The 20,124-nt window shown below is 55.0% G+C and overlaps 10 protein-coding genes across 10 annotated transcripts; 8 read left to right on the top strand and 2 right to left on the bottom strand.

The window, feature by feature from the left end:
* Positions 1-610: 610 nt before the first annotated feature.
* On the top strand, positions 611-1,563 carry LY79DRAFT_563233 (uncharacterized protein). The gene is made up of 3 exons (XM_060558537.1): positions 611-856; positions 908-1,061; positions 1,115-1,563. The coding sequence occupies exons 1-3, from the start codon at positions 825-827 to the stop codon at positions 1,241-1,243; spliced, it is 315 nt and encodes a 104-aa protein (XP_060410989.1). The 5' UTR covers positions 611-824; the 3' UTR covers positions 1,244-1,563.
* Positions 1,564-4,496: 2,933 nt separating this feature from the next.
* On the bottom strand, positions 4,497-4,822 carry LY79DRAFT_672243 (uncharacterized protein; the record flags this gene model as incomplete). Its single annotated transcript, XM_060564028.1, has 2 exons — positions 4,497-4,632; positions 4,710-4,822. 2 exons carry the CDS (start codon positions 4,820-4,822, stop codon positions 4,497-4,499), a joined length of 249 nt encoding a protein of 82 aa, XP_060410988.1.
* A 565-nt stretch (positions 4,823-5,387) lies between these two features.
* LY79DRAFT_637998 (glucose N-acetyltransferase) lies at positions 5,388-7,237 on the top strand. Its single transcript, XM_060562290.1, has 3 exons — positions 5,388-6,026; positions 6,107-6,699; positions 6,766-7,237. The coding sequence occupies exons 1-3, from the start codon at positions 5,516-5,518 to the stop codon at positions 6,802-6,804; spliced, it is 1,143 nt and encodes a 380-aa protein (XP_060410987.1). The 5' UTR covers positions 5,388-5,515; the 3' UTR covers positions 6,805-7,237.
* A 797-nt stretch (positions 7,238-8,034) lies between these two features.
* LY79DRAFT_521952 (kelch domain-containing protein) lies at positions 8,035-9,351 on the top strand (the record flags this gene model as incomplete). Its single annotated transcript, XM_060555401.1, has 2 exons — positions 8,035-8,189; positions 8,256-9,351. 2 exons carry the CDS (start codon positions 8,035-8,037, stop codon positions 9,349-9,351), a joined length of 1,251 nt encoding a protein of 416 aa, XP_060410986.1.
* Positions 9,352-9,920: 569 nt separating this feature from the next.
* LY79DRAFT_592626 (uncharacterized protein) lies at positions 9,921-10,616 on the top strand (the record flags this gene model as incomplete). The annotated part of the gene is made up of 1 exon (XM_060561448.1): positions 9,921-10,616. The coding sequence occupies one exon, from the start codon at positions 9,921-9,923 to the stop codon at positions 10,614-10,616; it is 696 nt and encodes a 231-aa protein (XP_060410985.1).
* Positions 10,617-13,155: 2,539 nt separating this feature from the next.
* On the top strand, positions 13,156-13,709 carry LY79DRAFT_582272 (uncharacterized protein; the record flags this gene model as incomplete). The annotated part of the gene is made up of 3 exons (XM_060560246.1): positions 13,156-13,219; positions 13,275-13,328; positions 13,375-13,709. The coding sequence occupies 3 exons, from the start codon at positions 13,156-13,158 to the stop codon at positions 13,707-13,709; spliced, it is 453 nt and encodes a 150-aa protein (XP_060410984.1).
* On the top strand, positions 13,375-14,385 carry LY79DRAFT_661580 (uncharacterized protein). Its single transcript, XM_060562793.1, has 2 exons — positions 13,375-14,039; positions 14,113-14,385. Exon 1 carries the CDS (start codon positions 13,711-13,713, stop codon positions 13,927-13,929), a length of 219 nt encoding a protein of 72 aa, XP_060410983.1. The 5' UTR covers positions 13,375-13,710; the 3' UTR covers positions 13,930-14,039; positions 14,113-14,385.
* Positions 14,386-15,169: 784 nt separating this feature from the next.
* Positions 15,170-15,952, top strand: LY79DRAFT_582271 (uncharacterized protein; the record flags this gene model as incomplete). Its single annotated transcript, XM_060560245.1, has 4 exons — positions 15,170-15,296; positions 15,392-15,443; positions 15,540-15,723; positions 15,782-15,952. 4 exons carry the CDS (start codon positions 15,170-15,172, stop codon positions 15,950-15,952), a joined length of 534 nt encoding a protein of 177 aa, XP_060410982.1.
* A 1,212-nt stretch (positions 15,953-17,164) lies between these two features.
* On the top strand, positions 17,165-18,716 carry LY79DRAFT_672238 (homogentisate 1,2-dioxygenase; the record flags this gene model as incomplete). Its single annotated transcript, XM_060564027.1, has 2 exons — positions 17,165-17,232; positions 17,384-18,716. The coding sequence occupies 2 exons, from the start codon at positions 17,165-17,167 to the stop codon at positions 18,714-18,716; spliced, it is 1,401 nt and encodes a 466-aa protein (XP_060410981.1).
* Positions 18,717-19,484: 768 nt separating this feature from the next.
* LY79DRAFT_521818 (uncharacterized protein) lies at positions 19,485-19,968 on the bottom strand (the record flags this gene model as incomplete). Its single annotated transcript, XM_060555385.1, has 3 exons — positions 19,485-19,535; positions 19,624-19,819; positions 19,889-19,968. The coding sequence occupies 3 exons, from the start codon at positions 19,966-19,968 to the stop codon at positions 19,485-19,487; spliced, it is 327 nt and encodes a 108-aa protein (XP_060410980.1).
* Positions 19,969-20,124: the final 156 nt, after the last annotated feature.

Here is a 20,124-nt window from a genome sequence, read left to right as displayed (position 1 = left end):
ATTTAGAAAGTTATATAAAGTTAAAAACTCTTTAGATTTAAGCAATTTATAGTCAAGGTAAAATAGAGGCAACAGCTATAATTAATTTAAAAATTTATTATATTATGTAATCTATTTAATTAAAGGCTAATACCCTTATCGCGATAGTAAATTTGTATATATTGTTGTTGCTCTTCGAAGGTTAGATATGAGGGCTTAATCTCGGGCATCGTGGGCGTCTGTTGGCGATGGTGGATTTGCGGCAAAAAGGGCGTTTTTTGCACCGGTTATGGACGTGGGCAGTGGTGGCAGTGGCAGTGGCAGTGGTGGTGGTGGCAGTGCCTTCTAAGATAGGCTTAACTTATTGGCCGCCGACCAAATCGCACTGGTATTCTACCCGTGCCCCTTCATACGGCAAGCCGGAAGTTTAACTAACTGATTTGCTTTGCTCGGGCATAGTTCATGTTGACTGAGTCAAACCCAGCCCGCGACTAGGAACGCAGGAGAAAGCTCGGAGTAGCCGAAACCTACATCGTCTGATGTGGTGTAGTTGTAATGAAGCTAATGAGATTAATAAAATAAACAACTCCACAAGAAGACGGTTGAAAAATCAGGATATCAATCAATTCCGCTTTTGTCTTAATTTCCGTTGGTAAATCCTCGTGGATTAAACACCGTGTCGCTGATGTTTCCTGTATAAGAAGTAGTGCTGGATCCCAGTATCTAAAGTGAGCAAGCTGCAACGGATTTTGCGTCTGACATCTCATTTTTGCATCATTGACAAAATTGCCTGCAAAGCCTACCTACATCATACAAGGCAATTGCTTTCCTTCGTTCGTTCAAACATGGTTTCTTTCACCCACGTCGCAGCCGTCTTGTAAGTATATCGAAATGGGTCCCTGGCTGGAAATGATTCTGACGCTACCAGATTTGCGGCCACTACTGTCACAGCTGCGACCGGGCAGACGGACTGTTCCTGCAAAACTCTCGACGCGAATGGGAATGTGATGCCTGACGATGCCGGGGTAACCAAAGGCTGTGCTGGACGCGGACAACTTGTGACTCGAACTGGCACCCTCGACGTAATTACCTACCTGATCTTCCATACTAGAACAGTCAAGCTAACTCGTTGAAGTGCTACGACCAAGCTGAATGCTTGTATTGCATTGTCACTCTGGATGGTACCCAGGAGGATGATGTCAAATCCAAGGGTTTCATCAGCTATTGCTCCCTACACGGAAAATGTGGGAAGTATGTTCAGTAAAGTTAAGTATTGCAGTAAATAGTCATGCCGATGGCCATATGACGCTTGGTTACGCCAAAAGTTGACGTTACTCAACTTCTTCTCGTGACGATTCATCCTCACGGCCCTTCCAACGAAGGCAAATTTCGGAAAAAGAAAGCTGCTAGGATCGTATAGAAAATACCTACTCTTAAGGTTCATCAGGCCTTAACAACTTACCTCCAATTACTAGGCCTGCTGCCTCTAAGACTAAGAGTAGCAATACGTTTGGGATTATGTACCAGCTAGTCTATATAACTCTAAGAGCAGCCTAGGAACAGGGTTTCCTAAGTAACACGCAGTATATAAATAATTATCCTAGTTTATTAGTGTTTCTGTGTTCTGAGATATGAAATGACCTTTTTTCTAGTCTTATTATCGCTATATCTAAGCTTATGACACCCACGATTTAGTAGCTTGGAATCGTCAAGGAGTTAATACCTTGACGCTTTCGGGATTCCCACTAGACCCTGTGTCCACGACCTTTAGGAGGGCTTAGCAAAGTGGGCACTATTGACTGAACGATTGCTTAGTGCACCAAACTCCACAAACGTTATCTGTCCTTGCGAGGCGTCGCCTGGCTGCGTAGCCTCTGTAGTTTTGCCGGCCTTTATGAAGTCCGTATTAATATTAAATATATCAAAGGACGTACTAACCTAATCCACTGCACCAGCGACAGTGCTGTGGGACATCTCTTGCTCCCCCCAGGAGCTCTTATTGGTCCCTAACGCTGCAGTGCGGTGGCGGGCAAGACGTGGAATCAAAATTCGACCTCTCACTTTTTAGAAGCAGGACAAGTGCACGTATCTAAGCGCGTTATTTACTATGCTTGGTAGAGTTGGAAACGGAGGGGTCACGTTTTGGCAAGGACTTACTTTATGCTGTGAAGTGGGACTGAGATGGGAGCTTTGCTTTCTGATAATATAAGTGTTCCGCTTCAAGAAAAGGAGGCTAACGCTCTCACAGCTAAGACTTCATCAGGGCCGGATTAGTAGTTGGCTCGGTGACGACCAGCGAATATCTGGTGTTGTATGTTTTTTTGTTGTCGTCTTAGGCAAAGCCAGAACCTTCTTGGCCCTCACCATCACTTTTACCGGGTCACCAGAGTTGGAAATAAGTTGACTTAAATCGACTTGGCTAAATACATGTACAGGCTCGTGCCGACAGAGGATGAGAAAGTCCCGTCTTTGGATTTAGCCGATGGTCCAGCCGCGAGGACTCACTCGAGTGCTCTTTGACGAACTTTGTGTTTGGTTAAGACAGGATCTCAATGTGGCTTCGCATGACGGCAAAATTGCCCCTTGGGGGCTATGGGACCTTTTCATGGTGCAGAGAGAAAAGTCGCGAACTGGGATGAAGCGATAGTTGATATGATAAGACGTGACCGAGTGATTTGCCGCGTTTTAGAGCCTAGCCTCGACAGAAATTTTCAAGCTTGGTGCCGTCACGCCGCTGTCAAACGCCTCTACAAAGGTGTTGTTCTAAGTGAGAATGATGATTGCTGTAATTTGAAATAGGAAAGGGATATGTGCGGCAAGCTGAATGATGAATTAGGTGACCGTCCGTTTCGAGATGGGGTGTGCCGATAGGCTGCAGAAGAGTTTCCAGAAGCTGAATTCCTTAGTGTGGGTAGTATCGGCAGAAATATCCCGAATGGCAACTTGTACCAAGAATTGTTGACTGTCCATGTGCGAGAGTTGGCCATGTTGAATACGAAGCAAAAGGTGCTAGTGATGGTGATCTCCAGCGGTATGGTTATGGAAAATTTTCTCGTCCCTAAGAAAGACCTTCTTGACTGCCCAGAGCTGGAAAGGGTCATGTCTGAGGGGGTTTGTCTGGAATACTCGAATGATTACCGGGTGTTTTTGTGACAATAGTCACCGTGATGACGCAGCTGGATATATGCAATGTGAGATTGGGAGCGAAATCAGCAAACATGTAATTTGTCGAATCAAACTAGGAATCGTACAAAACGGCCTCCCATCTTGGGAAAGCGCCCGATCTGTGACAAACTTGACTTGCGTGTTTCTCAATCGTGGGTTTTAGGCTAATGGCCGTTTCTAACTTGCCGCTCAAAGATGGCTAGGTACCCGTGTTCCTACGCGTCCGTCTTATCAAGTTTGCGACTAATACTTGTGAGAAATGACCAGACACATTGAAGACGCCTAATACGGCGTCTATTAGCCGCCAACTGGTCTCATACAGGGAATCGGTAGCTACGTTGCCGCCTTGCCAAGCTCTGAGTGTCGTGATTGCATTCTAGCTTGATGCGGCCACGTCTGCAACCTCTGACTGTCTTAGTGCGTCGTCTAGATAACGTAACTTGCTCTAACAAGTATATCTGATCTCTCTCTCTATCTCCCCTCATTTTCTCTCTCTTCTTTTTCTTTTTTCTTTTTTTCTTTTTGGATCTGTTTGCCTGGTAAGGGGTCATACATCAGGTTCGGACTTAACTATTTCTGTACATCTTCAGTGCTGCCGAGCCTTCAAAAAAAGCCGCCCATGTGAGAAAATAGGCCTCTCAAAGCTAGAAAGACTAATAAATAGTATGTCATCATCTGGCGGTTTCTGTGGAATATCTTCTCCTTTTAACTCAGGTGTTATGGAGCAGAAAACGAGCACCTACGAGCCCGGGAGTGTAAGAATATCCATAAATGCCTTACTTGCAACCTTTGGAAAACAACTCGCTGAACATAAACTCATTGATGATACCGTCCAAAGGTATTTATCTTGCCGCCGTCTATGGTAGCTCCACCATTCGATTAGATGATCTTTTGTAACCCCACCACTCTCCGTCACCGTATAGCTCCCTAGTGTAGACTGGTGCATCGTTGTGAGCTTTTATAGCTGAATGCCTTTCAGCAATCTCCAAAACACTGGGTGAAAGCTGGATATTCGGGCCGAGTGCCTGGGTAAGCCACTATTTGGATTGTCCCAAATGGCGCCGAGGAACGCGTCCTGTAGAAAAGCCCTTTCCAGGTTGCACGTGCCGATCCCCCCCAGTGAAGCATGGAAAATATGGCGTCGGCGATTCGACAAGGGGTTCGGAAATCCTGACGAAATCTTGGTCTGCCACCAGGACGTCGCCGATGAATCGGTTCTGGTCGTATCCACCAAATCGGAGCGAACCAGACATCCGTGAAACCACCGAGTCAATATTCACACCGAACGAGTTGGGTCTCGTCTTTCCTTGAGCCCATGGCATTCCTGGAGCAAGACTGGCGTTGGTCAAGTCTTACGGAGTCGTAAAAGATTGGTTGACAGTATCAACGGCGCCGACGCCCGGGCATCCAGCAAAGGCGGGATACCAGACCCCGTTAGGGTATGCGATCATCTGGCTCTCAACGGGCGACAAACCGACATTCTCGACTCTATGCGTCGGTCAATCTGGAGAGGCGGAGGTGAGTGTCGTTAAGTCTACCCAGGACAGAGGCAATGTCCCGCGGACGTCCATCCCAGCCATCCACTCTTAAAGGGGCGGCCGATATCGGATGCCTGACGCAGAGCCGGTACCGTCTTGGAGAGACTGTGCTTGATTGTGCGTGCCGGCTTTGGAGGCATAGCAACCGTTCGTGTTGTTGAGCTTGCAGTAGCCTGTGGTGATGATCAGAGACTGGAATGTGCGAGCGGCAAGCTCGACTTACCCATGGAACACCCCAGTCTCTGGAAGGGTTGCAACAAGTCGCAAATGAGCTTTCGGCGCGCTAGACCGTCCAGTTGGTACCGGTTGCCATTGGTCAACCTTCCCCTGCGATGCTACTTAACCGCAACCAACGTAGCTTTGCAGTCTCGGCAGTTCCTCACCCTGATCCTGGCACAATGTGTATCATACAATGTATGTCAACAGGGAGCTGGCAAACAGAGCCGGGAGAAACTGGCCTGATGCATTATGCCGAGGTTGTGCAACTGTTTAATGCTTGCCAGCAGTGCGATGAGGGGTTTTCACTTTAACTCCAGACTTCCACTTTTTATGCTTTCGTAGCGGCCGCTTCTCACGTATCATTCGCCGGGATTGTCAGAGGATTTCTTTTCCTCAATGCTCCTCCTATCAATAGATGCAGGGGCCGAGAGCGGCTGCTTTCCTTGCTCGCGAGTATATCATTGGCTGGTCAGCATCCGCCTCAATAAGACATACCCCCACATAGCCATTTCTTATATATTGGGGCGCAGACGGCCCGCGCAGGCGTCCGCGAAACTCACTTCGATGGCTTTTTGCTCTCGCCTGGTCATCGTTCTCCTTTCCAATCGACCCTGATGGCCCTTCAAGCTCTGAGGTCTCAATGGAGCTACTCCCGCGTTCCCGCTGACGATGCGTCCAGCCCCGCCTTGCCTTCGTCGAAAAAGACCCGACCGAGCCTATCCGAGGTCCTGCGCTCGAAGCGCTTTCGCGCAGTCGTGGCCGCCGTTGTTGGGATCCTCTTCGTGATCTTGGTGTTCCAAAACTCGGTCCGCGTCTCGGCAATACGGTCGTCTGCCTCATTCGGAGTCGGCGCTGCGTCCGGGCAAGACCATGTTGACTGGTCTCGGTTTGCGTATGTGCAATACGTCACTGACTCGCATTATCTCTGCAATTCGGTCATGTTCTTCGAAAGGTTGGACCACGTGGGAAGCAAGGCGGACCGTGTCATGATGTATCCGTCCTCCATGCTCGACCCCCAAGCGACGGGGGGCGGCACAAAGGATGCGAAACTTCTCATCCGCGCGAGGGATGTTTATGGGGTCAAATTGGTACCTATCGTGGTCCAACATAGGGAAAGCGCAGATCGTAAGTTGACCCCCATGATGCCGCTGGCCGCCTGCGCACCCACATTCGAACCCCATGGAGCTGACGCATACCTCTTTTAGCGACGTGGGCTGATTCCTTCACCAAACTGCTGGCCTTCAACCAGACGCAGTACGAACGCGTCCTGTCACTTGATTCCGACTCGACTCTCCTCCAAAACGTGGACGAGCTCTTCCTCCTGCCGCCCGCCTCCGTGGCCATGCCCCTGGCCTACTGGTTGTATCCGGAAAAGGACATCCTTTCTTCTCAGGTCATGCTCGTGACGCCGAGCGCCGCCGAGTTCGCGCGCATCAGGGCAAAGATAGACAGCGCCGGCAAGGACGATTACGACATGGAGATCGTAAACACCCTGTACAGGGACAGCGCCATGATCATCCCGCACCGCCCTTACGACCTCCTGACGCGCACCTTCGGAGGCGACCACATGGCCGAGTACCTCGGGAACGACAAGGAGGTTTTCGACGCGGTCGCCGTCTACAACGAGGCGAAATTCCTCCACTTCTCCGACTGGCCGGTGCACAAGCCCTGGCTGGATTCCCCGCCGGAGCTCGTGCAGGGGCACCAGCCCAAATGCGTGGCGAAGGACGGGGCCGAAGACTGCACCACAAGAGATCTGTGGCTCGGCTTTTACACGGACTTTAGGAATCGTAGAAAGGTGAGCTCGCGAGGAACATGAAAATGCAGGACCCTTGGTGTACACAGAAGGCTAACCTATTTGCAGCGGATTTGCGAGAATCTCTCGACCAGGGCGGATTGGTGACAGTGCTCAGCGCCCTTTGAGCGTCGGATGATGTATGGATAAGACATGGAGCCTTTCCTTGTATTATGAATGACCCAGGATGGGATGTATGACTTGTGGAGTTGGGGATTGGTTTTTTTCAATGTATTGGCGATATGATATCTGTACTTCACACAGCCAAAGATACCTCACAGCAGCCAATCATGACCTTGTCGACAAAGGGCGTCGCATCTGCCCTCGCCTCTTGTCACTCCAGCACCCAGAAAACGGGACCAAAGAAAAACCCGAGGAACCCTGACGAAGGCTTCATTCAAAAAGTCGACACTGGTTCTGCAGATGCTCAATCTGGAAAAGAGTGTTCCAAGCTTGGCCGCCCAAACTCGACATGTCTCTCATACATGCCGCGCTCTGGACACCCCCCACCGTCGGATGCCACCCGAGCGTGCTGTTGCCGTGCTGATGTCCGTCAGTAATGCCGGCGGAGACACGGAAGTTCTGCAGAGTCGGATACGTGAGGCTCTGGTTGCCGGCGCCGATGGCCTCTGAGCACGCGTGTGTCAAGGATCAAAGGGCAGATGCTTGCCGCCTTGCTTGCCGTAGTCGGGAGTATCTGCAACATACGGCTCTGAATCCCAACTAATGCAACCTTCCGAGAGCCGGCCGAAATGCCCTCAAGGATTGTTTGCCTTACACCGGAATGGGATAACGAGGATATGGTGGCTGACTAGCCGGCGAGCGCGGAACTACGCTCTTCGGCCCGGGAGCAGCGGCCTCGTCTTCATCCGTTGTCCGTGTCCCCGGAATACATCCCTTGCGGTGTTCCTGTTCCTGCGTCGCTCTGTATTTTTTTCCCACAGGAAAATCCGTTATTATTTTTTCTTACATCTGTTTTGACGGCGGAAAGAGACAATCGAACGTGACGTCATGTATCGTTTGCGGGAGGCACTACGTCATTCAACAACGTCTTCCCCCCTCCAGTTTGTTCCTGATCGTCAGATGCAACATCCATCCCTCGCACTTCTAGCCTAAACCAATGATCAAAATTCTGTTGGGCAAAACGACTTCAGCTTCCCAACATCCAATCGCCCATCCATCACACTCTCACTCCGAATCACATATCTCGGACGCCCTTTCTACCAACGACCTTCCAACCCAGCTTTTGCAGCCAGCAGCTTACAACAATCACACACACACTCACACTCACGCACACGCACTCCTTTCCATCTTTCAGGACACCAAGCAACAACTACAATGGCTGAAGTCGCTGCAGGTGCTCTCGTGGCCGAGCAGATCGTTTCGACCAGCGTTGAGGTCGGAGCCGTCGCCGTCGTGGCACGCCCGACCCAGCCTCTGAAGGTTACCCTGTCCCAGGTCGCCACCACCCAGTCCCCCGCGTTCGATGTCTCGTAAGCCTTTGGCTCCTTCTTTTCCGTTTTTCCCCTTGAGGGACGTGTTCTGACACGCTCTTGTAGTGCCCTCGCACGCTCGCACCACTCGGTCACCGTCGTGAACCACAAAGCCTGCATCTTTGGAGGCGAGGCCGCCGACGGCCAGCTCAGCTCCACCGACTTCCACGTCCTCTCCTTGCCCTCCGTGACCAAGGGAGAGCCCGTCGCAGCCTATGCCTGTTATCCCGCATTAGCGATGCAGGACGCCGGAACCGGCGAGACGTACGTGCCCTCCCCGCGCTCCAGACACGCTGCCGCAGCACGCGGCCAGTTCGTCATCGTCCAGGGCGGCGCCGACGCCAGCGGCAAGCCGATCCCAGAGACGTGCCTGTGGCTGTGGGACTCCGAGAGCCTGAAGTGGACCAAGATTGAGGGGGTGAGCCAGATCGGCAAGAGCCTCACGCCGAGGTTCGACCACCACATCTTCGTCGACGACGCCCAGGACTTCCTCGTCCTGCACGGCGGCCGCACATCCAAGGGGCAGGAGGCGACTACCGAGACCTGGATGTACAACTTCGACACCCTCGCGTGGACGGAGCTGCCGCCGTCGCCTCAGCCGCCCCTCGCCGCCGCCTTCGTCGACAACGTGCTCTACACCGTCGGCGCCGACTCGGGCATGAGCGGCGCCATCCACTACCTCGACCTCAAGTCCAACGCCGAGGACCGCGAGAAGCCCAACGCCCTCGAGTGGAAGACGGTCAGCTTCCCCACGAACCCCCTGACCCCCGGCCCCCGCCCCCGCGAAGGCGGCGCCCTGGTTCCCGTCAACACCGGAGTCGGCAGGCACTACCTTGTCTACATGTTCGGCGAGAACAGCACCTCCGCCGAGAAGGACTTCTACACCGACATCTGGGCCCTGCAGCTGCCGACCCGCGGCTTCAGCGCGGCCGCCATCAAGGACGCCATCCGCGACAAGCTTCCGCGCATCGATTCCGGCGAGTTCACCTGGGCCGAGGTAGAGCTCCTCCCGACGGAGGAGGTGAGGGCGGAAGGCAAGGCTCACCCTGGTCCGCGAGGCTTCTTCGGCGCAGACGCCGCCGATGCGAAGAGTGTCATCTTCTGGGGCGGCGTCAGCGCGTTGGGCAGAGAGGGCGACGGTTGGCTTCTTCAAATTCAGTAGATTCCTGTTCAGTGGTCGGAAGGCACGAACGAAGCAAAGTGATTCCCAATAGATGAAACATTACTTTTACATGAGAGCAAAAACACAGCCTGGCCACCCATGCATGCATCGAGACGATGCGTCTATCTGGGTACCACCGCCGAATAAGCAGCAGTCGTTAGACATGGGGATCTACAACTGTTGTGTGAACGCCGCGCAGTGCCACCACCATCATGGAAACGCACCTTAATGATTCTCACGGGGCTACCCCAACCGGCATACTCCGTGGTTGTGCCGCGATCTGTAGACTGCGGTCCATCCGTGGCAAGCCCAAACCCAAATCGACTGCCAGCGACGCTGTACCGGAGATAGCTGCGATAGACTCTTTACTTGCTGCCGCACTCCCCTCGCTTTTCCCTCATCACTGGTCTCTCACATATAGCAATCCCTCCCCGAGCTCAACTCCCAGACGGCTACATACCATACGGAACAAAGCCGATCTCAAGAAGGAGAAAGAAGAAGAATATCAAACCCAAACACATCAACAACACAAGGTCGGCCGAGCCCCCAACACGGCAAATCCACCAACTATGGGATTCATCGTAAGCAAGCGATTGAGGGCGGCAGTCTCCCGCGAGGACCCTGCTACGCAGCAGGAGGCCCTCATCGACTTCTACCACAACGTGGAACTGACACACTACTCGGTGGTCGACCCGCGCATCGGACACGACCGCACCCGGATGGCGTGGGAGGCCGTCCTCTTCGTCCAGGCCCGGGATCTCGACCGCCTCCTGCGCGAGGGCCTGCGCGTGTCCGCGGACAATGCCGTCCCTCGGAGGGGCTGCGCCATCCCGTACCCGTGCCCCGACGACCTTTCGTGGCACGGCTGGGCCCACGCGCAGCAGTACGCCCTGCGCGGCGCCGGCGCCGGCGGGTGGTCGGCCCACCTCGTCGTTGGGGCCCGCAAGCGAGAGGTGCTGGCGCGGTTCCGCATCGAGCACGTCGTGGGCAGGATGGCGCAGGCCTGCGCGTGGAACGGGGAGGCGTCGCTGGTCTTCCACCACGACGCTTTCGATGAGGTGCAGAAACAGTACAACCATCGATTTGCCGTCCTTGTCGATGAGTCTACCCCCTTGGGGCTTACCGATCTCGACGGACTGGGTAGCAGCGGCGCCAACTCACAGAACGAATCGGAGTCAAGGCCGGATTCACTGACAAGGAGCTTTGTGGATGGTCGAATGACAAGATTGAAGGCAATAATGTCTCGACGTTACAGGGTTGTTTGAAATCAGAGCATACTCGCAGGCGTCATTGGATGAAGGACGCCCGTTGTGAATAAAGCGTAGGAGTAAATCGCTTCTGCCTAAGCCTATATAACATTCAGTATAAACTTGTTGTCAGCATCAGAGCATATGGAAACCTTGACCTACTTCTGATTCCGCACGCGGTACCTATCTTCCTGCCATTCAATTTCAATAATGCCCCTCCAACCGGGGTTGTCGTGAACACTTGTCTGTACGTCAGGCCTATCTCGGTATCTGCCTCGTAACCCTAGACCCCGGCGGATAGGGGAAGTAGCTCTGCTGACGGCATTGCCTCCAAGAACTTGGCCATGGTGGGATGTTCCCACCGATCTCGCGCCCAGGCTTGGAAATTCCTAGCGTCTGTTCTTGAGATTTTCCCGAGAGGGGCGATATCCGCTGACGATGCGTTGCTGAGGTGGTCATTAATGAGGGCAGCCTCGATTGTCAACAAAGTGAAACTCACTACTTCTTGTAGTACCCGCGAAGATTCTCGTCGACGTTTCCACTTCCCAGCACGAGAAGTGCTGCGACCACTCGTGGGAGCTGCCTTGCCGTTTTCAGCTCAAGCCGGCTTGCGGGAGCAGAAAAAGCCCCCACCAAAGATCGCGTGTAAGTACCTTCAAGGTGGTGGTCAAGACAGCCATAGCTAGGGACCTCTATTTCTGGGCCGGGAAACAGATGTTGAGCAATTGGGCAGTTACGACTCGTGGTGGCAGCCAAGGGAGAGAGAGGGTGATTGGACGAAGCAGACGTCGTTCACGGGTCGGAGTTGGACTTTGTTCATTGCTCGTCCGTGACGGCACGAGCACACATACAACATACAGCGAAGGAAGTACCCAAGGTACCTGGACCTGTGTGTGTGCGCGCTTCCTTGGACGGATCGGCATGACGGAATACGGGGGGGTTGTGGATTGAGATAAGATAAGATAATGGCGCTTATCGACAGAAGCATGCGCACAGACCATATCGTGTCTGGCGGCGTGCTGAAAACTCAGCTCAGGGAACAGGGAAAGCTCTCTAAGCTCCTGCACCTTCCAAGCTCTCTAGCGCAGTCAGAGCAGGTGCAGTAGTGAGGAGCGACCCCGCTCAGTGATGGTCTGCCCGCCTACGTGAAGCCTGGTGGCGAGAGTCCAAGCTCCCGTCTGTCCTGCCACCTCCCCCAACTTCCTGCCTCTCTCTCTCTCTCCAAAACCGAATCCCTCCCTCCTCTCCACGCGCTTCGTCATAGCCGTAACTTGGCGGCTGGTTGCGATGTGCGGTTATCCTTGGGAAAAGGAATTGGGCCGCCGTATCACTATGTGTATTTCGAGGCCCAGCGAGGCCAACACCGGGTTCTTGCTTCGCTCTGCCACTTGATGTGTTAGCCAGACCAGACTCGAGGTATGGATGGATTTGAGCTTGTCCACCTAGAGTACAGATGGTTTTAGGCTGTTTGTAGAGCCCATTACAACGCTGTCTGAACCTTGTTGATGCGGGGAAACGCCATCAGGGCAGTTTTCGGGTGGCTACCAAGGTGGCTCGAAGGGTTCGGGAGCGTCGGAGTCGACGACGGGGGGGGGTAACGAAGCGCAGCAAGCAGGTCGAATCATCCGTAGTAGTTGGTCGGTGCCGTAGGGCAGGCAGTTTGGGAGACAATGCATTCGTGCTTTGGCTGGCCGGGACAGTGATGGTCCAACTGAACCATTAGCGGCAGAGAGGGGAGACCACCCAGCACTCACCGTTGTCATTCGTCACGAACATTAGCGAGCTTCGCAGTGGAATACGGTAGAGTCATTGAGGCATTTCACGTGGATGCGTGGTGGAACTGGGTGCACCTGGGCAACTGAGGAGGAGCGAATGGGTTCGAGGCATTGGAGCCATGACGGACGGACGGGCATCACCGAACTGGCGTGAGGCCTTCACGTAACGGGCGGAAGGAAGCGATAGCGTAGGCGAGGAGTGCCGGGAGCAACGTGGCGGACGTGGACGTAGCAGAGGCCGCATGTGCCGACGATAGGATATGACACCTAGATACGATGCGATTTGATGTGATACGTACGGGCGAGACGTGGACGAGACACTAAGAAGGCGTGGGAATGTGGGACTGGCATGATAGTCCGGGCTGGAGACGATGATTGAAGTTGAAGGAGAAGATGAACAAAACAGGGCGAGACTGGGAGGATGGAGGCATGGCGTGAAGTAATTAGACTGCAGCAATTGAAAGCGGAACTACGCTGGGACGGTGGAGCTGTTGGGATCCAGATGGGCTTATATCAGGGTCCGATGATGGAACTACCACCTAATACTGGAGAGGAGGAGGAGGAGGAGGACAAGGGAGGGGGGAAAGCAAGACGGAAAGGTGGTGTGAAGTAACGCGTTGGTACGATGTAGTGTATTACTGAACGTGGTAGGGGAGAAGAAGAGGGGCAGGGAGATGGTGACTTGGAGGGACAAACTCAGGCGGCACTGGGGTCGGCGCAGTCCAATGAAGGGCCCTCTGGAGGGCGTCGATCGAAAGTCTATCCAGGTGGCCTGGCAAATCATGTCACTCCATTGTGAGCCCGTCCTTGTCATCGCATGCGCCGTGAGTGTCGGCCTTCTCACCAGTCAGTCCAGTCGACGGGTGGGGGGTTTGTCATTAATTACACACAGTATGAGCAGAAGACAAGAGGGCGGGCAACAACAGAATGCTGTGTCTCAGCCATCCAGACGTAGGTATGTGTGTATACATCATACATAGTATACTACATCGTACGTACAGTATGCCGACGGCAAGGTCGGTCCAAGTGGTGGCGGGTTTTGTTTGAATCAGGCGAGGGATGGGCTGTTTGTGGTCCCACTGGATGCCGGCGCGACCCCGCTGTGGGAACGGCATCACGCTGTTCAGTTGCGCCCGGGTCTGGTCTTTCTGATCCTGTTGCTGTTCCTGTTGCTGTTCCTGGTTCTGATGCTTGGAGGATCTCGTGGGACTCTGCCGAGGGATGGGAAATGGGGGCTTATTGCTTTCCATCCACAGCGCGTGCTCGTCGATGTATCTTGAAGAAGGGCGATTGCCTTGGCACCTCTCCCCTCATCCTTCTCTCTCTCTCCCCATAGCATGACGAGACGAGACGAGACAAGACGGGAGGAGTGGACCCGACCGTGTTTAAAGCGCCAGACTACAAAGACTAGCTTACCTACTACTACGTACATCGACTGCAGGTGCAGCAGAGTCCGTCTCCGGCTCCTCTCTTTCTCCCTCTCTCTCTCTCTTTGCCTTTTCTGGTTGGCCCCTTCCCCGGATTTTTACCCCAGACTTTTATGGAAGGAAGGTTAGGTAGGTAGGTACCTACCTTGCCCACCTAGGTAGGTACGATTAGGTAGGTACCTACCCTACCTGTCTACCTACCTACCTACCTGCCCACCTTGGGTACGTACATAGGCAAGGTAGAGAGAGATACCCCCCCGTATGTACCTTGGTCCATGCCCGTTTCGGACAATCAGCCAACTCGAATGGCAGACCAGTGACAGACCAGTGACAGACCACCATGAGCTGCTCCCATCCTTGACTCTCATCCCATTCTCACCTTCACTCACTAGGTATCTCTCACATGGTGTCGCATGCCTGACACCAGAGCAGGTCGGTCAATCAGTCAGTCAGTCAGTCAGTCTCGCTTGCTTCGCTTCTCTTCTCTTCTGAGCACCAAGAGGTGGCGGAGGTGGATGGATGGATGGATGGATGGTCGTCCCTTCCCTGCCAGCCCGGACCACCCGTCGCTACCGGTACTTGCTTGCTTGCTTGCTTGCTTGCTTGCACCCTCGCAACGCAGCGCAACGCATCCCATCTCATGAGCTTTCCCGTGTCACGCGATCCTCTGCCGGCGCCATTGATGGGCGGTTACCCCGCCCGGTCTGACGAAACCGTAATGCATCACCAGTCTAACCCAGCCCGCCCTCGCTCTCCATGGACAAGGGAGAGGGAGCTCGCTCCTTTGGCTCTGCTCTGCTCTGCTCTGCCCTGCCCTGCCCTGCCTTTCCCTTCCCTGCCATAGCTCGGCCTGCATGGCACCGCTACGCATCCAATAAATACATTCAAGTACTTCAATACATCGCCAGGTATTTCCCGCGCTTCACACTGCCCGTCGGAACATCGGATACATCCTAGCTGTACTGCCTATCCCTCCTCGATCTGCCCCTTTCACCCCTCTCGACCCCTCCTTTTGCCTGTCTTGGACCGGCACCACGAGGTCAGACGCCCGACCGCATCGACATCCATCTACCTACCTTCCTCCCCTCTCCCCCCCAATCCTCTTCCCTTCTTAATCCCCTCTCCATCCCACTTCTCCTCCTTCTATCCATCTCACAGTCAAACACCGCCTACTCATCACTAGGTAATCATAGCTACCCCTCCCCTTCCCCCATCCATTGACAACCAAGAGAGCTCCCGTTCCTGGATTCGAGGAAGCTCGCCCTTCACATGCACCGGAAGCTTCGGTAAGCTGACTTTGTTGCTTCCACCAGACAATCCACAAACGCTCCATTACATACACTATACGAAATCACAACCAATCGCCACCATGACGGAACCGCTTACCAAGGTCGACTCTGCTGTCGGAGGTCTCTCCCAGTCCCCCCCAAAGGAGCAAAAGACCCGCCGTCAATCCTCGGCCGCCGCCCCCGGCGTCTACAACATCAAAGATCTCGGTACGTCCCCGTCCCGGCCCTGCACCCGCCAAGTCCTAACCGAACGACTACTTGGGTGCCTCGGGACGCCACTGACATTGGATGCCCTGTAATAGAAGAACAAAAGATTGAGCTGGAGCTCGCCCCGGAAACGCAACGGACAGGATGGTAAGTCTCATCACCTAAATTTAGCATGCCATCCGTCTTTGGACGCGGGTGTTGGGAGTGTCTTCTACTACCGTGCCAATGGCTGACCCCTTGCAGGAAGATCAACACTTCGTCCTCGACAGTGGAGGACAAGGAAATCCTCAAGCTGCCGCTCTCGCAGCCGCCAGTCAAGAAGATTGACCTGCACTTCCCCCTCGGCATGGAAGTCACGGCGCGCAACCTCAAGGGCGTAACAATAAAAGACGCACTGGACGCCATCCACAAGGCATATAAGAAGAGGGTAAGAAACCATCTTCCTCACGTCACTACGCAAGCCGACCTGTGCTAATCTCCAATAGGCGGATGACGAGCTCGACAAGCCGTACCTGGCAGGCTTCGAATGGGACAAGGAAGAGTGCTGGACCCGGTTGGTCGTCCACCTCCAGAAGCAACCCGCGACAGGAGGCAGTGCCTTCGGCGGCGGCGGCGGCAAGAAGAAGAAGAACAAGAAGGCCGAAGGCGAAGAGTAAAGCCCCTCGCAAGTCGCCTGGCACCTGGTGCAATACTTGGTGACCAAGAAGCCGTCTTGCTCTGGCTCGAAACGGCGACTTGGCGCAACGGGATATTGCGATGAATTTGGCCAAATGCGGGTGTACCTCAGGTCACTGATGTCTACTCTGGAGCTTGACGCTCCCAAGGTGTACAGCTATTAGGATGGTCGATGTCGTCGGACCGTTGAGCGAATGGGTTTTAGTGGTAACAGCTTGGCCATTGGCTCAATTGACTCGTTGACCTTGTCACTTTGCCGTACATAAGCTTGCGATGTATTTCTCTACTTGGCCAGAGGAATAAAGCCACGTCCCACCGTTGCACGTGAAGTTCAATTTCCTGTCATTGGAGTGGCATGTCGTCCGGAAGGAGTGGGTTTACGGGAGCGAGTCCGGTGCGTCCATTCCGACTTTCCTGCAGCAATCGTGACCCACACAACCCGGGGGAACTAGGGTCCTGAGCATACCGAGCGGGAATCATCTAAACTGTCACTAACGGATGTGTAACTTGGACCAACACGACATGCCCATCGACTTACTCCCGAAGCCGCAATGCCCCTCGCAGAGCTCGAGATGTTGCTTCGCCGCCGCCGCCGCCGCCATCAAACTGTCGAGCTCCACCGAGGCTGACTGAATACAAACAATCCTTTCTTCTAGAGACAAGCCGACCTCTGCCAAGCATCAATGGAGCCTTGTCCCACAACAAGCTCTACGAGGGCATTGAACGTACGAATCAAATCCGAAACGCAACCTACGGAATAGCCCCCGCCATCTCTATTCCCAAGGCCCTGGCCTGCCCTGCCCTGCCTACTTGAGTGAGCATGTGCTCCGAGCGGGTTTTCCCCTCACGTCTCCAATCCGGAAATCGGAATTGAAAAGCCTAGGAACCGATGCCGCTGCCACCCACCCGGCTACCGTCGGCAGTCGTCGCTTCTCGACGACTTTAGCACGCAGTCGACCGCGGAAATGGAATCACTGTCAAAACAGACCCCATTTGATACACATCTTGCCCCAACGTCATACAGAATGGCCCGAGGGGCGGGGAGCTGGAGAGGAAGGAGGGGGGGGGGTATTAGAACGCCGTGTGTCCTTCCTTTTCGTCCCGACCAGACCGATCCCATCTCCAACCACTACCGGCCATCAAGCCAGACTCGCCCGAAGCTTGAGAACCCTCCCATCCCGCCGTTAGTTACCATGCCTGTCACAAGCTTCGACTTCCCCGAGAAGTACCGCTACCAGATTGGCTTCGACTCCCACCTCGAGTACGTGCAACCCCAGGGCCGATATCCTGCCCCCCCCTTCAGTGGCGTTCTTGATTCCATTCACACCCTATATATCAATCTTGCCGACTGAACCCCCCTCCCCCTCCCCCCTCCCCACGACGCCAGCACTCTAACGCTTCCCCGTTCACAGATCCGAAGCCGTCCCCGGGTCCCTCCCCATCGGCCAAAACTCTCCACAAAAGCCGCCCCACGGCCTGTACGCCGAGAAGCTCTCGGGTACCTCCTTCACCGCGCCGCGCCACGACAACAAGCAGGCCTGGCTCTACCGCATCCTCCCCTCGTGCGCCCACCCGCCCTACACCGCGACCTCGGCCCCGTCGCCCGAGACAAGAGCCCAGCCATCCAAGCTGCAGTACATCCCCAATCAGCTGCGTTGGGACCCATTCGACCACGATGAGGCCAAGAGCTGGGACTTTGTTGCCGGCATGCGTCTCGTCGCCGGCGCGGGAGACCCGACGCTGAAGCAAGGCATCGGCATCTACGTCTACGCCGCCGGCAAGAGCATGGACGACACGGCCGCCTTCTACTCGGCCGACGGCGACCTGCTCATCGTCCCGCAGGAGGGCCCCCTCGACATCCGCACCGAGCTCGGCTGGCTCCTCGTCCGCCCGCTCGAGGTCGCCGTCATCCCCCGCGGCATCAAGTACCAGGTTCACCTCCCGGCCGGCTCGGCCCGGGGCTACGCCCTCGAGCTGTACCAGGGCCACTTCGTCCTGCCCGAGCTAGGCCCCATCGGCACCAACGGCCTCGCCAACCCGCGCGACTTCCAGGTGCCCGTGGCCTGCTTCAGCGAGGACTTTGGCGCGACGGCCCACGAGGGGTCGGGCAGCTACACCGTGACGGTCAAGTTCAACAACGACTACTTTGAGACCACGCAGCAGCACACCCCCTTCGACGTCGTCGCGTGGCACGGCAACTACTACCCCTACAAGTACGACCTCGGCCGCTTCAACACCATCGGCACCATCTCCTACGACCACCCGGACCCGTCCATCTTCACCGTCCTCTCGGCGCCCTCGGGCGTGCCGGGCACCGCCATCGCCGACTTTGTCATCTTCCCGCCGCGATGGCTCGTGGCCGAGGACACCTTCCGCCCGCCCTACTACCACCGCAACACCATGTCCGAGTTCATGGGGCTGATCGCCGGCGGGTACGACGCAAAGCGCGGCGGGTCCGGCGGGTTCGTGCCGGGCGGGGCGAGCCTGCACAACACCATGAGCGGCCACGGCCCGGACGCCGAGAGCGGCGAGGGGGCGAGGAACGCCGAGCTGAAGCCGGCCAAGGTCGGCGCCGGCAGCTGCGCCTTCATGTTCGAGAGCTGCGCCATGCTGGGCGTCACCGAGTGGGGCCTGCGGACCTGTCAGAAGGTGCAGCAGAAGTACAGCGAGGAGAGCTGGGGCGGCGTGCCGGTGCACTGGAAGAGGCCGGAGGGGGTTCCGTCCGACGGGCATCTGCTAAAGTGAGGGGCCCGGGCCTGGAGCTGCGGTCTGGCACGGGGCGTTTCTCAGAGGTTCGATATCTTGTCAACGTATATGATTAGGGAGGGGAGTATGACCTTCTCCCCGCTTGGCGCGACAGGTATAGTAGAAAAATAGTTGGTCAAAAGGCAACCCGTTTTCATTTTTTCAGCTCAACGAACGCCTCTCTACATGCACGAGTGAGATTGCCAGTATTCACCAATTTCCGTCTTCGCCTGGTCTCCTTTCCTTTTTGCTAGCCGATCATAGTCTTTTTTTGTTTAATAAACAAAACCCTTCAGCTTCCACATTCCCTCGACCACAGATGACAGGTTGGCTCTCTAGCCTCCCGGCGATATGAACAAGGGAGGGGGCGCTGCGCATGAGGGACCGACCGGATAATGGAAGCGCAAAAATCCGATGCGACGTAGCGTCGAGTCGAGCCTTTTCTCAGGCCGGCTTTCCACGGATAGCGAACCTTGGCCCGCTCGGTATCAAACGTGTCTCCCCATGTGTCTGACCGCTTCCTTTGCATCCTTTTGCCTGGGGCTAGGTGCACTCTCGGCTCAAAAGTGGCCACGGCCGGAGCACGGAATCGGCCGGAGCACGGAATCGACCGCGGAGCACGGAATCGGCCGGAGCATGGTGCGTGTGTGTGTGTGTGTGTGTGTGTGTGTGCGTGAGCGAGAGTGAGACCGGCATTCAGAGGAAATATCCCGTCCAAGCAACCATGCCGACACACTGATCGGGGCTTTTCCCACCGTTGGCAGCCTGTCAAATCTTGTCACGACAGTACCCGATGGTAGCGCCGGCAGCAATGCATTTCTACAGAAAACAAAACGTCAGCCATCGCGTCCTTGCTGTCCTCAGCGGGGGGGAGGGGGGCATTGCCGGTCGGCGGGAGCCTTCTTACATCTGTCCAATCGCAGTTGTTGATGGCCTTGGCTTTGATAAACCACCATCGACTGCTCTTGTACCGGTAGCACTCCTGGAAGTTCTGGCCGTAGTAGCCAGCCTCCCCGGTGCCGGCACAGGCCTTCACCGTGTCCTCGTCCCAGGCGATGTTGTCCTGGATCTTGCCCTGGTACTCAACGTTGCTCCTCTCGCACCTTGACAAAGGTCAGTCAAATCGGTCCTGCCGGAGAGGTGGGTATATGGGAGAGAGGATCAAATCTCACCAGCAGGTCTTGTACCTGGCACACGCTTGCGCCGAAGAGATGGCAAGCGCCAACGTGACGAATATTACTGACAGCTTCATCATGGTATACGCGGAATCGAACCCCTGACGGGAAGAAAGCAAGGGAGCGGGACGAGGTATCGAACTCCTACAGAGAGAGTATAGCTAGACTACAGCCAGAGGAGAAGAAGGCTGGCATTATAGATATAGTTGCGTTCAGAAGGCATTCACGTTGCA

This window comes from Colletotrichum navitas (genome assembly GCF_030913465.1).
Source record: "Colletotrichum navitas strain CBS 125086 chromosome Unknown LY79scaffold_61, whole genome shotgun sequence".
Taxonomy (NCBI): domain Eukaryota; kingdom Fungi; phylum Ascomycota; class Sordariomycetes; order Glomerellales; family Glomerellaceae; genus Colletotrichum; species Colletotrichum navitas.
The sequence above is the reverse complement of the archived record's forward strand: the minus strand, read 5'-3'. Positions and strand labels throughout refer to the sequence as shown.

Bases quoted from the DNA above. Each gene is read 5' to 3' on its own strand.
- LY79DRAFT_563233 (XM_060558537.1), top strand. From the start codon at position 825: ATGGTTTCTTTCACCCACGTCGCAGCCGTCTT. The intron at 857-907 runs GTAAGTATATCG...TGACGCTACCAG, and splicing joins ACCCACGTCGCAGCCGTCTT to ATTTGCGGCCACTACTGTCA. The intron at 1,062-1,114 runs GTAATTACCTAC...AACTCGTTGAAG, and splicing joins CTCGAACTGGCACCCTCGAC to TGCTACGACCAAGCTGAATG.
- LY79DRAFT_637998 (XM_060562290.1), top strand. From the start codon at position 5,516: ATGGCCCTTCAAGCTCTGAGGTCTCAATGGAGCTACTCCCGCGTTCCC. The intron at 6,027-6,106 runs GTAAGTTGACCC...TACCTCTTTTAG, and splicing joins ACATAGGGAAAGCGCAGATC to CGACGTGGGCTGATTCCTTC. The intron at 6,700-6,765 runs GTGAGCTCGCGA...ACCTATTTGCAG, and splicing joins ACTTTAGGAATCGTAGAAAG to CGGATTTGCGAGAATCTCTC.
- LY79DRAFT_661580 (XM_060562793.1), top strand. From the start codon at position 13,711: ATGACGAGACGAGACGAGACAAGACGGGAGGAGTGGACCCGACCGTGT.